The 19,909-nt window shown below is 49.2% G+C and overlaps 2 protein-coding genes across 3 annotated transcripts; one reads left to right on the plus strand and one right to left on the minus strand.

Annotated features, from left to right (window-relative positions):
• Window positions 1-102: 102 nt before the first annotated feature.
• tpcn3 (two pore segment channel 3) lies at window positions 103-10,435 on the minus strand. 2 transcript variants are annotated; one of them, XM_077572018.1, is made up of 20 exons: window positions 10,186-10,435; window positions 7,837-8,222; window positions 7,156-7,238; window positions 6,958-7,072; window positions 6,440-6,568; window positions 5,612-5,728; window positions 5,409-5,527; window positions 5,225-5,326; window positions 5,026-5,152; window positions 3,733-3,940; window positions 3,489-3,633; window positions 3,235-3,420; window positions 2,641-2,705; window positions 1,961-2,048; window positions 1,311-1,380; window positions 996-1,212; window positions 783-873; window positions 598-711; window positions 361-473; window positions 103-289 (listed from the first exon to the last, which is right to left on the minus strand). In XM_077572018.1, the coding sequence occupies exons 2-20, from the start codon at window positions 7,897-7,899 to the stop codon at window positions 135-137; spliced, it is 2,307 nt and encodes a 768-aa protein (XP_077428144.1). In that variant the 5' UTR covers window positions 7,900-8,222; window positions 10,186-10,435; the 3' UTR covers window positions 103-134. The 2 variants fall into 2 exon arrangements, with proteins under 2 accessions (XP_077428144.1, XP_077428145.1); XM_077572019.1 differs by lacking the exons at window positions 6,958-7,072; window positions 7,156-7,238.
• On the plus strand, window positions 10,205-18,974 carry pgap4 (post-GPI attachment to proteins GalNAc transferase 4). Its single transcript, XM_077572030.1, has 3 exons — window positions 10,205-10,343; window positions 15,739-16,155; window positions 18,058-18,974. The coding sequence occupies exons 2-3, from the start codon at window positions 15,775-15,777 to the stop codon at window positions 18,799-18,801; spliced, it is 1,125 nt and encodes a 374-aa protein (XP_077428156.1). The 5' UTR covers window positions 10,205-10,343; window positions 15,739-15,774; the 3' UTR covers window positions 18,802-18,974.
• The last annotated feature ends 935 nt before the right edge of the window (window positions 18,975-19,909 follow it).

Here is a 19,909-nt window from a genome sequence, read left to right on the forward strand (position 1 = left end):
TCCTTTTTCCAAATGTGCCCTGACCATTCGTTGTGTGCATTGACTAGCGACCAATCAATCAACATTATTAACAACACTGAGTGACAGACGTAAACGAGCGTGTGAGAAAATGAAACTTTATTGCTGCAAAGGTTTCAAGCGGCGCTGAAGGACGGGTTGGCAATGTTTGCGTTGGCGTCGCGAGGGTCGGCGTTGGCGTCGGCGTTGGCGTCGGCGTCGGCGTCGACGTCCTCCTGCTCCAAGTCGACCTCGAAGAGCCGCTGCAGCAACGCGTCCACCGTCCGATACCCTGACACACACAACGCACGTCCTCACTTCCTGTTTGGGTGCGCACCAACGGCGGCGGCGGCGGCGGCCCACTTTTGGAGGCGATTTTAAACATGAGCTTGGGTTTGCTGCTCTCCGACTGGTCGGCGGGTTGCTCGTGGTCACTGGTCTCCATGGCGTTCACCAGGTTGTCCTCCGCCGCCTCCCTGGCACGCACAAGATGGCCCAATCGGCGAGGTCAGCAAGTCAAAAAAGCAGGAAGCGAAGAAAGAGAAGGTGAGGAAGCAGGAAATGAAGGAGGAGGAAGTGGCGGCTAAATTTGGTCCTCACTGAGCCACGCCGAGCTGCAGCTCCTCGATCTTCTTCTCCAGCTCCGTGTGCAGGTCGCTCTTGTCCAGCGAGTACTCCAGGAAGAAGGCCTCCAGCACGAAGGCCACGAAGATGCTGATCGCAACAGGAAGTAGAGCAGCGCGTCAGCCAATTGGAGACGGCGGGCGGGCGGGCGAGCGTCTCACTTGATGATGATGATGACGACGGTGATGTGGAAGAGCACAAAGTAGATCCTGGCCGACTTGTGCGTGACGGCCGCGAAGCCGCTGCTCAGGAGTGACCACGCGTTAAGGACGGCAACGGAGGCCGGCGGCGGCGATGCTCAGCCGTTAGCATTGGCGCTAGCGCTCGCGCTGCGTCAAAGACAAACACACATGCGGACGCGCGCGCCAGGATATCGTGCCACTGGTTGACGACGGTGAGCTGGACGAGGAGCACGAAGGCGTTGACCACGTTGTTGAAGTTGTTCTTGCAGTAGCCCAGCCTGGCGAAGGCGCTCCCTCGCAGCAGTGGGTTTCCGCAGTCGCCCGCCGCCGGGTCGCCCGCGTCCTCGTAGAACTTCACCTTGCCCTTGAACAGCTCCATCCCCGCCACGGCAAACACGTAGTACACCACCTGGCGGCGGGGAGGGGCCAAGGTCAGCGAGCGGTCAGCGCGCGGTCAGCGGCAGGTTAGCGAGCGGTCAGCGGCAGGCGTGGCGCGCGCCTTCGTACCAGGATGAGCTGTCCGAAGGTGAGGATGGCCGGCCCGATGCGGATCAGGGTGTTCATGATGGTGCGGAACCTGAGCGCAAAAGTCGCATCGTTAGCCTGGCCGCGGCACTTCCCGCTTTGTGTTAGCCGATGCTAATGGCTAACCTGTCTATGGTGTGTCCCATTATGTTAGCGTTAAGCTAGCAGGGGCAACACCGCGCCCGGCGATGCTAAGCTCTTCGTGACCCTGTTTACAGCACTCAGAGTTAAGGTAGCGATGGCAGCGCCACGTCTAGCAAAAGCTTATCGTTAGCCCATTTATGGTATGTTTCAATATGTGTTAGCAACAAGCTAGAAGAGGCAACATCACGGCTAGCAATGATAATCACGAACCTTTCTATGGCATGTCCCATTATGTTATCATTAAGCTATCAGGGGCAACAGCACCACTAGCAATGCTAATCGCTAGCCTGTCTACGGTATCTCCCATTAGTGTTAAGCTAGCAGGGGAACACCGTGACAAGTGATGCTAACCTTTAGTCTGACTATGGCTTTTGCCATTATGTGTTAGCATTGCGCTAGCAGGGGCGATGGCGAAACGATCAACGTCAGCCGACGTGTCATTCCTGCATTGACTTTGTTGTCACACTTTGATGACATCACAGTCGCACCTGTTGATGCTGTCCACCACTCGGATGAGTCGCAGCACTCGCAGGATGAAAACGATGTCGAGGATCTGTCGGCTGGTGTAGCCGCCCGCTGAAAACAACAAACAGGTGGAAGGAGTCGGACTTTGTCCTTCTAAGAACTTCCTGAGCCTTCTCCGAACATTCAGGACCTTCTCGCAAGGCAGAAGTCTCAAGACCTTTTCCAAGGTTTTTGTGAACTTCACAAACTTGAAGTACTTTGAGGACCTTCTAAACCAGAGTTGAGCAATTCTGGTCCTCGAGGTCCGGAGTCCTGCAGGTTTTAGATGTTTAATACTAAAGATGAGGATCGTTATCAGGTATGCTGACGAGCTGATGACGTGAATCAGGTGTGCTGGAGGGCTGAAACATCTAAAAACTGCAGGACTCCGGACCTCCAGGACCCCCCGGAATCCAGGACTTTTAAATCACTTACAGGACTTTCTAGGAACTTCCTGGACCTTGGAAAAAACTCTTGGTTGGTTGAAATAACTTTCAGTCAGAGCCTTCCAAAAAGTTTACAAGAACTTCCAGGACCTTCTGACAACTGCCAGGAGCCTTTGTAAGAACTTTCAGAATCTTCTGAGACTGTTCAACCCTCATGACCTGGTCAGAACCTTTGAAGAACTTCCAGGTCAGCGGCAAGAAATAGCAAGTGATCTCACATGACTTGAGGGCGGTGTTGATGATGGTGGCGATGAGCGCGCACACCACGATGACGGTGTCGAACCTGCAAGCACAAAGCCAAGATCGCTTTTAGAACTTTAGTCCCGGGACCTTCGCAAATGTTCGGGAAACTTTTAGGACCTCCTAAGATTTTTGGATGAACTTCCTGCACCTTCTTTCAAAACTTGTTTTAACACTTTCAAAGACCTTCCAAGACCTTCTAAAACCTTCTAAGAACTTTCAGAACCAGAAGATTTTTTCGTTATGTGAAACTTGGAGGACCTTTTAAGGAATTTTAGAACTTTCTAAAAATAAAATAGAACGTAAGAACATTTGTTATCTTCTAAGCTTCCAGGATTTGTTTTCAAAATGTTGCAAGAACTTCCAGAACCTGTTAGGAACGTTCAGGTCTTGTCAAAAGGTCGAAAGAACTCACAAGACCTTCCCCTAATTTTCGCCCAGGACCTTTTAGAAGACTTTTAGAAATGGCCTGATTAGAACTTTGGGGGCCTTCTGAAAACGGAATGTTGTAAGAACTTCCAGAATCTTCCGGCAACTTTGGGGACCCGCTCCCGAGTTCCAGAAGTGCTGACCAGTTCCAGAAGTTGTGGGCGGCGAAGAAGCCCCTGGGTTCGATGACGTAGAGTTTGAGGAGAATCTCCAGCAGATAGAGCGCCAGGAAGGCCCACTCGGAGTTGCCGATGGCGGGCCGGTCCTCGTCCAGCCCGATGAACACCGCGTTGATGACGATGATGATGTCGTACGCCACCGCGAAGGCCCTGCCGGCGCGCACGTGCGTTAGGCGCCGCTCACACGCGTGCGGGAGCGCAAGCCACGCCCCCCTCACCTGTGTTGGACCCATCGGCAGAGGAGGCGGCTGGGCGCCGAGCGGTAGAAGGCGGGGCAGAGGCGGCCCAGAGGGTGTGGCCTGGACTTGAGTGTCATCACTTGGATGTTGAGCAGGTCGGCCAGCTGGACGAACGCCATCTTGTCTGAGCCGCAACACACGACGCCGTTACTATGACGACCGCCGCCGGCGTGCGCATCACAACGCACGCACACACGGCAGCGCGTGCCCGGCGCCGACCGACCGATGGCGCCGCGGTTGCGTTCGTCCGAGACGCTCCACAGCAGTTGGGTGTGGGCGTGGCTGATGTCGGGCTGGACCAATCGGACCAGGCGGTTCCAGCTGGCGCGGCTGACCGCCGGCTCGCCGCCGTCCTCGGGCCGTTCCTGCAGCACGGCGAAGGCCCGCGCCATCTTGTGCCGCTTGGCCCGCACCAGCTGCCGCACCTCCTCCTGTGGGACATGCGCGCACAGACAGGGGGCGCCCTTGAGTCGTCCTCACTCACCTTTGAACAGCTTTCGTCAAAGTCCAAAAAGTTTCCCAACGACGCTGAAGTAGAAACTTTCAGGGCCTTCGAAAAAGTTTCTGTTCATTTGAAGAACTTTCAAGCAACTTTTAGGACAATCGAAAAAACTAAACACAAACTCCTCCGAAATGCAGGACATCGTAGGAACGTTCAGAACTTTCTCAAAAGAATCCAAGAACGTTGAAGCTAAAAAATTGCTTTGAAGTTTTCAGGATCCTTAAGAAATTTGTCGGACCTTCTGAAAAAAAAATGGAAGAAATTTCTCAGAAACGACTTCCGGGGAACCTTCAGACCCTCTCAAGAAATTTCAGAACTTTAAGGGTCGGCTTATTTTCAAGACTTTTGAATACGTTTTTGTGAATTTTCAGAACTAATCCTTTTTGGGCCTTTTTCAGGACTTTGTAAGGATTTTCAAGACCTGAAGAGTTTCTGTCCATTTTCAGGACTCAGAGACTTCTCAGGCCATTTTTTTTTTACTTGATATAAAAAAATTAAAACAAATGAAAAACAAGGAAACTTTTCAGAACTTCGGCAGCCTCTGAGGAACTTTTAAAACAATGAAAATAACTTTTATCCTAAAAAGTTCTAAAGCGTTTTCTTCTAAAGACGACAAACCTTCCTGTCTGTTTGATAAGGTCCAACTTGTGCAATGTAAAACTGAGCCTTCAAGTTGTTGGGAAAGTTTTCTGGACTTTCTTGGAATTTTCAAGACTAGGGACGAGGACTCGAGCCAGCGATGAGAAAAAAAAGGTTGGCAGGATTCCGACTTTAAAGTGAGAATTCGGACTTTATTCCAAAAATCCGGACTTTCTGACCCCGCCCACAATTCATAGCTTTGCGTCACAAAGTGAGAATTCGGACTTTAAAGTGAGAATCCTTCCAAATCTTCACTGGCCCGAATCCTCGTCCATACAAGACCTTCTAAACAGAAAACCCCCAAAAAACAATCCAACAAAGTTCCCAGAGCTAGCGAACATTTTCCAGAAAGATTCCCAAAATGTTGCGTCTGACCTTCAAGTACTTCTTGTAGTTGTTGAAGACGACGGCGAGGAAGACGGACATGAAGATGAAGGTGTTGACCAGGATGTAGACGATGAAGAAGACGGCGAAGGCCGAGCTGGCGTCGTACGCCGGCATCCTGAGCGCATAGGCGGCGCTCGTCAGACCGCGGGCGACGTGGCCGCGGTCTGACGAGCTCAACGGCGCTCACATGACGTCGGGGCTGTTGGCCGTGGTCACCAGCACGTAGAGGTCGAAGACGGCGTCCGCGTAGTTGGAGAAGTACGGAGCTCCGTCCGACGTCTTCAAGCCGCTGCGCCGCACTCGTCGCGTTAGCAGAGTCGCTCGCACGCGCGTAAAACACACACACGCGCGCACGCACGCGCGTGACCCACCGCTTGTTGAAGAGTTTGAGCGCCATCAGCGAGAAGATGAGGATGCTGAAGATGAAGAGCAGGAAGACGGACAAGATCTGCGGGAGGGCGTTGCGGATGCTGCGGAAGGCCCTGCGCAGCTTCACGCACGCACGTACGGTTAGCACAGTTAGCAGCGATGCCTTCAGGCGCGCTGGGTCAAACGGACGAGTCACGTGACCTACCTGCCGCCCCTCCGTCACGTTGACCAACAGCAGCGGCCGCAGCACACGCGACCAGCGCAGGGCGTAGCAGCCGGCGGCGTGCAGAGCGCCGTAGATGATCATGTCCAGCAGCGTCAGCTGACACGCACGCACACGCACGCACGCGCACGCACACGCACATGCCAGAGTCAAAAACCCGTTGGAACGTTGAAGAAAATGTAAAAAGACGACTTTTTTCAATCCCAAATATTTGGCCGGAATTGTGAACGGACTTTTGTGCGTGCCGAGTCAGCAGGAAGTTGCGCAACGCCGCCTCAGCTCTTTTGCGCTCAGACAGGAAGTGAACGCACGTCCGCCCCAAAGGAGCAGGAAGTGGTCAGCGCTGGCCAGGACTCGGCCGGCGCCTTCCCGGACCTTCCATGAATAACAACTCGTGACCACTTCCGAGACCTGATCAAAAAGCTTCCCAGGAATTTCCAAGATGGACTCCAAACCTTCAGGATGCTTCCAGAATCTGCAGAGACTTCTGGGAAGGTTCACAATCTTCGAAAAATGGTTGCAAGAACATTTGCGAGCCTCTAAAACTTTCACTTCACTTCAGCCTTGAGAATTTCAAACTTTGAAAGAATTTGCAGAACCGTCTGACAACGATTAAAAAAACTTTCAGGACCTTCTCGAATGTTGGAAAGATTTCAAGCACTTTCTAACCGTCTCAAAAATGACATTTCAAGAATCTCCTCCGAACTTTCTAACCACTTTCAGGACCTCCTCATCATTTTGTAAGAACTCGTTGGACTCGGCCAGAACCAGCCAACCAATGAAAGCGTGACATTGCTAAGCTCCTCCTACCGCCAAGATGGCAATCATGCAAATGTTCTTGGGGTCCTTCCAGAACTTGTCTCGCGGGATGACCTTGGCGTAGTGGACCAGTCGCAGGGCGAAGACGTGCAGGCACAGCAGCTCCGCCAACATGGTGGCCTGCGAACAAGGAAGTGTTAGCCGCGTCTTAGCTAACCATGCTAGCATCACAATGTCAGTGCCCCGCAAACAAACGTTAGCCGCATTTTAGCTAACGCCGCTAGTGTCACCATTTTTATTAGCCACATGTCTGTCATACGCCCACGTGCTCTCCTATTGCCCGGCGACCAGTCTGTTCTTTGTCCTGACCAGTCTGTTGTTTGTCTACTTGTGCGGTGCCATGGACTGGCGACCGGTCCGTGTTTTTTCTACATGGCTCCCGAGACCGAGCGGCGACCAGTCTGCGGATTGTCTACGCGGCTTAGCGTTGACTGTTGCTTTGGCTGACACTGATGGCGACCACTCGACAGGAAGCGTAGGCAGCGTGGGGGCGGGGCCAAGCGACTCACCCACGGCGGCAGAGGCACGACGGCGGGCTCCTCGCACGCGGCCAAGCTCAAGTCCAGCAGGATGAAGAAGTAGAGCAGCACCCGAGGAAGTCGGCGGTTGTAGTGCAGATACAAGCTGCGTTTCACAATAAAAGTCAGTCGGAGGAAGGCGGAAATTGGCGAGCGGGCGAGCGAGCGAGCGGGTGGGCGTGTCCTCACCGCACGGCCTGCGGCGACGTGTCGAAGAAGATGTTCCTGTTGTACTGAGCGTCGGAAACGTACGCCGACGCCAGCTCCAGATCCTCACAGACACACAAACGCACACTTTCAAAATAAAAGTCACAGGAGATGACTTTCAAAAGAAAAGAGACTTAAAAGACAGTTGGGAAGAAGTGAAGAAGAAAGTCGCAGCTTGAGTCCCGCAGGTTTTGGATGTTTCCCTTGGATTGGAATCAGGTGCGTTGGAGCAGGTAAACATCCAAAACCTGCAGGACTTTGGCCCTCGAGGACCCCGTTTTGGCCTAAAACAACCCAAGGACCTTCAGGTTCCTCTAAAAGGTTTTCAGGAGACTTTTTAGAAAACGTTTGGCCAAATTTCCAGGACCATCTCACAAGTCTCCAGGACTGCGTCATCATTTTCAAGAGCTTGTGGAGCGTTTCTATGAATTCTGCCAGCCAACGACGGTGAAGGCGACCCTCGCGCTTCGCTGTATTTTGGAGCCCTCCCCCACTTATTCGCGATATTTCCATCAAGCAAACGCTGGAAAGTGATTTCGGGGATCTTGAGTTGCACGTGATCGGCGGTCACGTGAGCTTTTTTTTTTATTGCTCTTGCTCCAAAGTTTTACGGCCGTCATGTGAAAAGGGTCACGATGGGAGCGCGCGTGCACGCGAGCTCACCTCTTTGCTTTTGGAGTCTTGTCCCAGCCGCGCACGCGCGTCAGGGCTGCTCGTGCTCGCCATGTCCGTCTTGGGCCAACACGACTTTTCCTTCTGCTTCTTGAACTTTTTCCAAGGCCCTTCTTCTCCTCCTCCTCCTCCTCCTCCTTCTCGTACCCGCGGCTGCCTGTCGTGGCGGTGAAGTCGAGCGACTCGCGTTTGCGGTGGCTGGCGCTCAATCGGCGTGGCGCGTGCACGTGACGCGTGTCGTGCACACGGGCGACTTGTTCATCTCTTCTCGTCCGGTTTTCTTTTCTTCTGGCGCACGAGCCCGTCGCGTTGCGTGGCGTTCGCGTGCCGTGGGAAACGCCAGCTTCCGCATCCGCTCACCATCGCCTCATCTGGATCTGCGATTCCGCAACATGTCGGCATCAATAAAGTCTTTGAATGTTGACAAGTAACAAGTCTTCTTACTTGTCAACATTTTCAACGCGGTCAACTTCCATTTTCTTGCTTCGTAAATATTCAAATCATGTCGTTTGGGGACATTGAAAGTTTAGATGTCCAACATTTTGTGGAAGCAAATGTTCAACAGTAAAAGAAAACCAATGTTATTTTCCTTACCGGTAAAATAAACAAATGAACTGTTTTATTTTATTTGAACTCACGACGCTCTCTTGGCGTGGCCATTTTAACATCGGCAACGAAAAGGCTTACATGGCAAGTATAGCATTAGAAAACTATCAAAGAAAATGGGCACTTATTTTATGCATTTTGAAGGAAAAATTCTATATTCACATATGCAAGGTTTCCTTTAAAAATAATCTGTCTTTTTTTTTTAATGTATCAAATATCCAAATTATTCGTGCTATCATGCTTGGTATCAGTATCGCATCTATTGGGGAAAAAAGTGGCATCAAACATTTCTAATGTTTTCCCAAAATTAAATCAAAATATTCTTATATTTTTATGAGATTTATTTTACATGAGAAAAAAACTGAACAGAAATCCATCAGAGTAAAATAAGTTAATAAATAAGTTAGTAAATAAGCTTTTTTTCCGCTTGTGACCTTTTTTCTTCTTCTTTTTTTTCACATTAAGCTGCGGGCAGGCAGATAAAAAGAAAAAGAAGAAGAAAGAAATGAAATCCTGATTCCTGACTGAACGTGAAGTGAGACTTTGGACTTCTTTTGAGTTTTTCTCTTTTATGTAGCGTCGGTGAATGCAGCAGCACACCGGAAGTTGTCACATCCCGTCAAACTAAAAGCATGTCGTCTTCAACTTATACTGTATATATATATATATGTCTCTCACACACGCACTTTTTCACTTCCTTTTTTTTTTTTTTTTTAAATGGGCAGAAAATGTTTTCATGCCTCGTTATTTATTTATTTATTGGCGGGGTGGAGGTGGGGGGTATTTTATTTGTGGATTTTTTGGGGTGAATCTATTAGTGTTTATTTTTTTCATGGAGGGCGGGCGTTAAGAAGCCCTTTTTTCATGTTTTTTTGGTCATGGTTATGAGAATGAAATAGATGTCAAAAGTTGGCGCGTTTTGTGACGTGTGGCGCCGCCTGGTGGTCAGCTGCTGTCACGACACCCGCAATGACGTAGCTGGCTGCGCGCGCATCTTGTCGTCCGCCACATCCTGCTTGTCGCCTCACCTGTTCTCTTTTTGTCATCAGCTGTTTTTGTTTGTTTGCTTTTTGTTTAATATAACTTATTGAGCAGTTTAGAAACAGACAAAGTTATTAATACAGAAAAAAATCAAAACAAAGAGAAGCCAGGGGTTATTTTAAATAAAAATGTAAAAAAAAAAAAAAAAAGGAGGAAAAAAGAGCATAAAGCAAAAGTTCTCAAAGCTTTCTTGTTGGTATGTTAATGAAATGTTTGGTTTCCATTTGAAAAACTAAAAATATGGATTTGCGTTTATGAAATTTTCCTAAAATAATCAATTACATTTACAAGAAACACTTAAAAAAAATGTGTTTACTATTGTCATTACAGAAACCAAACGAAAAGAAAAGACTAAAATCAGAGTCAACGTCATTAATAAGAAAACGAGAAACATCTTTTCTGGGCCTTAATAAGGAATTGTCAGGAGACATCTCGCAGAATCAACAAATGGCATTTTGGACAAGATAATTGTCTACCTATGTAGAATTTTACATGAAATTTCCCTTACTTTGATTTGTTAAGATATTTGTATGAAAGCGAAAAAAAGTGTAAATTGTGTGTGCCACTTTAGTGTGTTGCGCTTCTAGTGTGTGTGAGAGTGTTTTTTTTTAAATATATGATTTGTTTGTTTCAATGGACTTGTCAATAAAGATATTGCTATCATTTATCAGCAAAAGCACGCAGACCACATACGGTTGCCGTCAGAAGCGAAGGAGGGAGGGGGCGACGGGGCCGATGACGTCACGGGGAGGTTGAGGAAGTGGCAACGAGGGCTGCGAGCAGACGAAGCGCGGCGGGCGACGTGAGAAGGAGCTGCGGAACCCAAGTCCGTCAAAAACACGCTTGATTCGGTGAGCGCGAGGCAGCAAACGTTTCCACTTTTGCCTCTTTTTGCTTTTTGCCGTTTTCACGACGATTCCATTCGCTCGCTCGCAGCCGGAAAGCGACGCTGCCGTTGCGGGTAGTGATGGGAATTCCGGCTCTTTTTAGGGAACCGGTTCTTTTGGTTCGGTTCCCTAAAAAGAGCCGGCTCTTTCGGCTCCCAAATGGCTCTTTAGATTTTTTGTCGCTTAAATAAATATATTGCCAACAATTGAAAACTATGCGCAATATGAATTACTAATGTGAAAAAAATTGCACTATATCAAATGTTTGTTGTATAAAATACACTTTTATTTATAAACTCAAATAGAAAGTGCAAACAAAGTAACACATTTAACTATTTACAAATGAACTTAAATAAGGTTTAGCAATAACAATTTTCAAGTGAAACAACAGACAAACAGAATCGCACAGCAAAATATAAATGAAAATGTGTAAAATAAAAAGAAAAGAAAAAATCTGCATCCAGAAAACAGTGTTTGTTCTTCAGTCTAGATTTACATTCAGAAATGCCAAAAGTTTGAGGGTCCGATCCTATTTCTTCTCTCCGTTAATATCTGTCCTGCTTTTGAGAAGATTCTTTCAGATGGGACTGAAGTGGCAACGATGCACATGAGCCCCCCCCCCCCCCCCCCGATATGAAGTTTTAGTCTTGCAGACTTTACACTCTGCCTTACTTTTGTCAGTTGTTGTATTGAAATGTGTCCATAAATTGCTGCGTTTTCTCTTGTCACTCATTTTTCAACTGTTTTTTTTTACCTTTCCGTTTATACAAGCGCTCTCGTCTCCTCCCTCCCGTTCGCGTTTGAGTGTGTGTGACTGCTTGCAGCGTGCTGTCGTGTGCCCCTCCCCCCTCTGCTGCTCAGCGCCGAGCGCAGACACACAGACGTCGCACACACATACTGACCAATCAAATGCGGCTTTAGAGAGGAAAAAAAAGAGAGAGAGAAAAAAAAGCGGCTCCCGTCGTTCACGTCAAAGATCCGCCTCTCAGAGCCGGTTCGTTCGCGACCGACACGTCACTAGTTGCAGGAACTAAATTGCCTTCACCTCATCAAGTTCACCTTTTTCACGTTTCAATCTTAGGATTTGAAAAGACAAAAAGCGAAACAAAAGGGCTCCAGTATGGAGGTAAATATGGTGCAAAAGTAACTTGTAAAAAAAAAAGTCTAAATTTGTATCTGTAAAAGTCGAAAGAAAGAAAAAGGTGAGTTTTGCACCAGCGGTATATTTGGTGCAAAACTCACGTCACCGGACAGCAGCAGAAAAAACACTTTTGACTCCTAGTGGCGACTTCTTTCACTACAAGTTGTCATTTCTACAAATCACAACTTTTACAGATACAAATTTACACTTTCAGTACAGGTACAAATCATGACTTTTCCAGGTACAAATTTGTTTTTACAGATACAATCATTTTTTTTTTCAGGTACATTTTTTTATTACAGATACAATTTTTTTTTTACAGGTAAAAATCACGACTTTTACAGATACAAATTTAGCCTTTTTTTTACAAGTTACTTTTGCACCATATTTACCTCCAGACTCCAGCAGCGACCTGAAACTGGAAGCGAGTGACCTTTCGCAAAAACATCAAAGAGTTGACGCTTCCGGGTCCGACATATGTTTCTGGACACCACACGTGTTTTTTTCTTTTTTTTTTAACAATACAAAACGATATCTTTCAATCAAGGCAACAGTAGAAGAATATATTCTTAATATGAAAATAGGCATAAAAGTGGTCTCGACTGTAAATCGTAATCCCACAAAACAAATTGCACTTTGTCGTCAATGTCAACTGATTCGTTGTTTTCCCGACCTGTCGCTGTAAAACGCTTGACGCGGGTTTGACTTCCAAAAGCTGCCTTGAAAACGCAATTGAGCTCAAATAGTTTTTGTTTCAACTCAAAGTCTACTTTCATTTTGTAGTTCTCTCAAAATTCTTCTCCAAGTTGAGTTAACTTTTAAAAACTAGTTGATCAACTTTTTAGAAGTCAAATCAAATCATTCTTGTAGATTATAAGAGCTTGTGAATGTGCTTGACCTCGTTAAGCCAACTTGCATCGTCTGCGTAATTAAAAGGCCACCAAACGTCCATTTTGACCGATTCCACATTCCCGCAGCCGCTCTGTTCACAAATACGACATTTATTCGAACCCGTTCGGTTCACCTCAAACAACTTCACAACAAAATTGGGGGGTGGAAATAATCAAACGCTTCCAAAAATTCTGAGATGATCGTCAGATGGCATGTTTGTTCATCTCAGCAATTCTAAAAACAAAACAATAAGGAACGGTTGACTTCAACGAGACTGTTTATTATTTAGAGCTGCTAGTGTTCTAAAAGCATAAAGTCAGAGCAAATAATCTCAAAAGTAACAAGAATAATACAACAAAGCTATTTTGCAAGTTGCACATAAATGCGAATTGCAAAGTCCAAAACTGACAACAACATTCAGATATATCTTTTTTTTTAAAAAAGTTGCTTTCCGAGTCCTTGCATTTTTGGAGCGCACGAACGAGTCCAGTTTCATGCTCACGATGAGCCTGTGAAAGAACTTGAAGGTGTACCTGATCCTGTTGCGGGGTCACCCGAGGTTAAAGTCATGGACGGCGACTGGCAAGCGTCAACACGGCCGAGCGCATCAAAGACGCGCGTCGCTCCGAGCGCGCATTGCGGCAGAAACGCGTCGTGGCCGGCCACTTCCTGTCCGAGCAGCCGTCGGCGCGCGTGCGTTCCTTTCGAGGCTTCATCTGTCTGTCCTTTCAAAAAGGTCAAAGTTCGGCATATTTGACAAGTGTTTTGCATCCACTTAGAAAATTCGAACAGATGACTAAAAAAATATTCAGAAAAACAGGAGGGTTTTTTTTCTTCCTTTTTCTCAATATTTTTTCTGTCATCAAAAATATTCCCATAAACAGGAAGGAAAATATGATAAAAAAAAAACTGAAAAAGATTATTCCGAAAAACAAAGCTGGTGCTTTTCTTTTTCTGGAGTTTTTTTTTTTTTTTGACCTCTGAACTCCAAGTGACTTGTTGCAGATTCGCTAATAGCAATTCAAAAATATTAAGAAAAACGGGGGGGGGGGGGGGGGGGGGGCTGAAAACGTTTTTTTTTTAAAATAAAACATGGAAAAAATACTCATAACAGGGAAAATATATATTTTTAAAAACCAATAGTTTCGTTTCAAGCTCCGCAACTCGCTTCCATAAGAAACGGGCTCCGCAGGTTTCTATTTTTTTCTAGCAAATGAACATGTGAAGTGACGCGCGTGACATTGAAAAGACGCGTGGACCAGCAGCACTTTGTTGCTTCCCATGCGGAGGCTTCGTTGAATTCCTCTCAAAGCTCAAGTTTGCCGTCAAGTGCAGGCGGAAGCAAGCAGATGGACACTCGATGGCGGCAAAACCTCCGCCTGTCTGACCCACAACCGCCAGTCGCCTCTTCCCGGACCCGGTCTGGCCAACGGCACCGTCTGGTCTCGCCCAGGCGGGACACCGTGGGCCTTGGAAGTCTGTGGGACGCCCCCCTCGGACCACCTGAGGGCTCCTCAGACGGTGGACGACTTAAAACCTTCCTTTTTTAGAAACGCATATCAACTGTGATTTTTAGGATTTCTTGATAGTGTTTTTTTTTTTAACTCTTTCACTGCCACTGACGTTAAAAGACGTCAAGTAAAAACCTACGGAGGGCCGCCAATGACATTAAAAGACGTCATCCAATTTTTTTTATTTTTTTTGAAACGGGTAGAAGGAACCCTTCCGCATCTGTGGTGAAAGTTTCCAGCAAGTCTGTTGTGCCTAATGACTATTTTTGGCCCCTAGAGGGCAGCGATGACTCTCTTTTGACAAGATTGGGCGGGCGTCAGTAGAAGACGCGAGGCGGGGCTCGAGTGTTGAGGGGACATTGGCTGAAGAAGCCATAATGGCGGCCGCTTGCAAGCAGCTCACGCTAGAGCCGTTTTTTTCAAAGACATCGACCAACGATAAAGAGCACATTGATGACGACGATGATCATCATCTATGATGATGATGGTGACTCCGAGGTTGACGCCGAAGTTGGAAGCGCTGACGCGGCGGCTATGACGACGTCGTAAAGGTTCACGGGCGAGCGATGCTGACACCGCAAAACACGGAGCACAACGCTCAGGCGGACGTTCGATCGGACGACGGAGAGTGCCCCGAGTCCGATGCATATTCATCGGAGGAAGTGTGTACAGTCTGCTACGTGCTTTTTATTCCCCGGAAAAAAAGGCCGTCAAGAAAGTGTAACGTTTGCACGCAAAACGGACCAATGTGAAAGTAAACTGTTGTGCGAGTCCTGGCGTCTCCTTGCACGCAGGAGAGCGTTACAAAAGGAAAAACTGTATTTGAAACATCCACATAATTGTAAATAGTACCACAGTTGCACACATTTGTAAATAGTTTGCGAAATTTTGTCAAATTGTTAGACTGTTGAATGGAAATAAACGTATTTTGCAAACTAAAAACACTTTTTCATTGTTCGTGGTAGCGTTTTATAGAAGTAAAGCACTATTTAGGTGTTTGTGGCATCATTCATGGACAAAAACAAGTGTACAATTCACTAGAGTGCATCAAATAACATCGTTTCACAAAAAGCCGCTTTTTGTTTCAAAAGAGAGAATTTCGGTGAAAGTAACCATTTTCTATTGTTGATTACTGAAGAACGGAATAAGGTAGAAACAAACTTTTTTTTTCTGATGAAAGATGGGAGTCCAATCTTTCATTTGGTCGGATGTTGTGTTTCCATAGTCCAAACACAACATTTTCTGTGGCCCTTGAAAGATCACTCAAAATGCTTCAATGGGCTGGCACTGGCGAATTCCCGTTTCTGAAAACGTCTGGCAGTCAAAGAGTTAAAGTTCAGCCACTTTAGCACTTTGAGGTTTGAAGTCAAATATGAAGTACTTTACAAATAAAATGTATTATTATTATTGATTATTGCCGACACTTGTTTTGAAGAATCCAAACATTCAATCAGCTCCATATTGGTATTTGTCGACGTTTTCACATGACTCGGGTTCGAAAACGTCTGGCAGGGACTGAAAGGACTTTTCAGGAACGTGTCGAAATGTTGCCTGAATTCCGTTGAGCGCGTTTGAAAACAAAATTTCCTCACAAATGGACATTTGTGAGTCTGTCCACCATTTTGTTGTGTTAGTTGAAATAACACAAAATGGAGCCCAATTTGGCCCTTCGAACGTCAAAGTCTGCATCGGCCGCACCAGATGTGACATCTGTCAATTATTATTATTATTTTTTTTAAGTCTTCTATTACAGTGCGGCTCATTTTCAAATCCTTCCTGCTGAACGACTTGTTGGTTTTTGTTGTTCTCCCCGCAGGTGAAAGTGCGTCGTCGTCGCCGCCGGCCGGACCCGATGCCGCCTCGCCTCCACGTGCGCTGGTCCCGGGGCGCCACGCAGGCGCTGGCGGTGTTTGCGCTGACGTTCTGCGTGGTGTTGCCGGCGTTCTGCCACCGCCTGCTGCACTCCTACTACTTCCTGCGCTGGGCCGAGCAGGACGACGTGTGGCAGGACGCCTTGAGCCAGAGTCTGCGTTCCGGGCAGGACGCCCTGCGATTCTGGCAGGGCGCCGCCCCCGACCCCGCCGCTGCCGCCGAGCCCGCCCGGCATCCCGAGCTGCTGGTTACCGTGGTGACCGTGCGGCGGCGCAAGGCTCTCCGTTATCACTACCTTCTGCAGGTGATGCGCCAGCTGAGCGCCCTCCTGGCCGGCTGCGGGGAGCGGCCCTGCGCTCAGGTGGGTTCGTGGTCGCACGACCCGTCGCTACCTCCTTTTTTACAATCAATTGTATGCAACTTTATCAGGAGGCGGGGCTCCGGCTACAGTCCGAAAAGGTAACGTGGTGTGGGAGGGGCCGAAGGGGTCGGGTGCACAGCAAGCTGGGCGGCAGACAAAGGCGGGGACTTTGCCTCTCCCTGGTCTCGGGGGGCGGGGACAGAGAGTCCGAGTGGACCGTGTTCCGCGCCGCCATTGTTGAGGCAGCTGATTGGCGCCGTGGCCGTCAAGTGGCGGCCGTCCCTGAACCAGTTGGTGGACGCCAGCCGTAAGGGACGCCGTCAACTGAAGGAGTCCCGTCCGGTCTTTTTGGCCTGCGGGACTCCGGAGGCTGGAGCGGTTCGGGGCCAAGTGTGAAGCCATTGGGATGGAAATCAACAGCTCCAAATCCGAGACCGCGGTCCTCGGTCGCAAAAGGGCGGAGTTCCGTCTCCGGGTCGGGGATGAGATCGAGCCCCAAGTGGAGGAGTTGGGGTACGTTGGGCTTTTGTTGACGAGTGAGGGCAGGTCGGTGCGGGAGACGGGCAGGCGGATCGGCGCAGCGTCTGCAGTGATGCGGACCCTGTATCGGGCCGCTGTGGTGAAGGAGGAGCCGAAAGTGGAAGCTCTCGATTTACCGCTCGATCTACGTTCCTGCCCTCACCCAAGATTCCGGATACAAGCGGCCCAAATGAGTTTCCTCCGCATGGTGTCCAGGTTCTCCCTTAGAACTAGCGCGAGAAGCTCGGTCATCCGGGAGGGGACTCGGCGTCAAGCCACTAATCCTTCGCATTGAGAGGAACCAGTTGAGGTGGCTCGGGCACTTGGACTGCTGCAGTGCTGCTGAAGTGGCTGGGGAGAGGGAAGTCCAGGCTTCCTTGCTAAAGTTGCTGCCCCCGCGACCCGACCCCGGATTAAGCGCTGGGTAATGGACGGACGCAACTTTATCAGGGATGCGCTTTCTAACTCTCCACAAACCGTGATTGAGTTCGAACCCCAGTGAAAGTCAACCTAGAACATTTCATAAGAAGGAAGACGAGAGATTGATGTTCTTTTTGCTCACAAGGAGAACGGACAGAGATTGTGTACAGATTGCAGGCTCCTCCCCGTTCTGCTCCTCTTTTTTGATTGGGAATACACGAGTTACAAAATGGTTGCTTGCTGTAAAGGGGCGGGGCAAGACGCACAGCGGCAACCTCCAAGCATAAAGACGTGTTTTTCTTCGGCGCTGAAGATTTCCACAGTTCATTCGCAAAGCCGCCATCTTGAGATGGGCCCCCCCTGTGGGCCGCACTCGCATTTCTCCAACCGAACAAACCGGGCCCGGGCCCAGTTGCCTCCGAAAAATACGTCGTCACGTAGATTCACGCCAGACGAAGACGTCGTGATGGGCGGACCGTTGTTTAGACGGCTCAGCGGCGCTTTGGAGCGCAAACTCCACAACGCGCTTGCATTCGAACTTGAATCTGCTGAAAAGTCGACCTTCAGATTCCGGCATTCGGACTGCGTGAGACGGCGTGCGGCGTGAATGCTCGCTCGCTGTACATACGTGTCGTCATGGTCGGCTTTGGTGCGGCGACTCCTCGCCACCGTTGTGCGCATTTGCCACAAACCGTACCGTTCTCCGGCCCGCCTCTCGCAATCGTGCCAAACCGGGGGTCCGAACCGCACTCGGGCGCGGCTTGATTGCGCTCACACTAGCCAGCGTTTTTGGGCTGGCTTCAAAGGCCGTCCCGTGAGTGCATCCGAAGACGGTCTTTTCCAAGCCCGGTCCTCGCGGGACCCCGAGCCAGCCCCTTTTCTATGGAAAAGGAACTGGACAGGGGGTTCCGGACGAGCGGGCTTGCGAAAGACCCGACTGAGGCGGCGACTGTCCCGTGGCAGGTGCTGCTGTGCGACGTGGAAGGCGGGCCGGAAGTCCACGAAGACGCCAAACTGCTGGAACGCCACTTCCACGTGCTGCGCCGGCCGGCGGGCCACCGCCGCGAGCCCGTCAACACCTTTGAGCAGGAGAAGCGGGACTACGTGTTCTGCCTGCGCCGCGCCTTCCAGCTGGCGCAGCCCCAAAACATGGTGGTCTTGGAGGACGACGCCCTCCCCCGACCCGACTTCTTCCGGGTGCTGAAGGAGCTCCTGAGCCGGCGCTTCGCCGCGCGTTCGCTCTACGTCAAGCTGTACCACCCGGAGCGGCTGCAGCGCTACTGGAACCCGGAGCCCTACCGCATCCTGGAGTGGGTGGGGCTGGGCCTGCTGGGTGCCACCCTGCTGCTGCGGCTGCTGTCCTGGCGCATGTCGGCCGCTCACCTGGTGCTGCTGGCCGTGTACGTGATGGCGGCGGCCGAGCTGTTGGGTCGCCACTACCTGCTGGAGCTGCGCCGCCTGTCGCCGCAGCTGTACGCCGTCTCGCCCGCCACCGAGTGCTGCACGCCCGCCATGTTGTACCCGGGAAACGCCTCCCTGAGGGTGGCGTCCTACCTGGACGGCGCCGCCTGCTTCAAGGGCAACGCCAAGGACACGGTTCTGTACCGCCTGGTCCGCAACATTCCCGGGGAACGCTCGCACAGCGTGGAACCCAACCTGGTCACGCACATCGGCTTCTTCTCCTCCATCAGGCAAAACTCGTTTTGACGGCCGTTTCCACCACCGAAGTGCCTTGAATAGTTTCGCACGAGGCGGGATGCCAAAGCGGGCCGCCGCGTTTGGCTGACGAGCCTTTCGCAAAGATTTTTCTTTGCTGGCGTGCTGTGAAATGTTGCATTTTCAAACATGTGCCTTGGATCAATAAAGTTTTGTCAAGACTACCTTTGGCCGCAGTTTGTCGTGTGTCCAGCAGAGGTCACTTTTCTGGACTCCGCCTCCTCGGCTGTCACTCAAACGTCATTTGCGCATGGACACGGCTTTAAAACGTGTTTATCGTTTATGACGTGCGTCACCATCTCATTGACACCATGCATTTGCTAGCCCCTCCCCCTAACCCCAACCATCAAAAATGATTGCCTACCCATATTCCTTACCCGAACCCGATTCAAAGCTCAACTCTAAAAGCAAGTCTTGACCCTCAAAAAGAGGTTTGAACTTGTGGGGCCCAAATCCCAAAATGTTGCCCCCCACACACACGTTTGCCCTTCAAACATCTGCCAACTGGACAATTATTTTCCCCTTAAAACGTTATTGAAGAAAGCAAATTTTCCAATGCTGTGAAAGTACCCTGAATGCACCATTTTGCCTGCGTATCAACTAGCAAGTGTAGCGTTTGCTATTCTGTTAACTGTAAAACTGATCCCACGACGATAAGAATTACATCCGCTGTATATTTGAATACAAAAAAAACCTTCCTTTTTAAAACCACACTAACCTAACGCTAATGCTAAAAGCCAAAAGAGGATGCTAATAAATGCCAACAGGAAGTTCTTCCTTCAAAAAACACACATCGAGGAAACACGTACTCGCAGATGAGACAACTACGCAAACACACAAATTCTTCCCAATGGGTGAAAAACAAGTTATTTTAGTTGGGGTGACCAAATGTGTTCTCTTTTGGGAGGACATTTTCCGACGTCCTGCCGGGGCTTCCGGGGGTCATTTAATGCGTTATATACATTTTGTAAATAATGGGCAGATGAATTGCTAATCGGCATTTTTTTCTGTCAAAAATCAGCATCGACATCGGCCTCAAAAAATGCATATCGGTCGGACCCTAATATAAATATTGATCAAAGGCAGTGATTCCCGCAGC

This window comes from Vanacampus margaritifer, chromosome 7, assembly GCF_051991255.1.
Source record: "Vanacampus margaritifer isolate UIUO_Vmar chromosome 7, RoL_Vmar_1.0, whole genome shotgun sequence".
Classification (NCBI taxonomy): Eukaryota; Metazoa; Chordata; class Actinopteri; order Syngnathiformes; family Syngnathidae; genus Vanacampus; species Vanacampus margaritifer.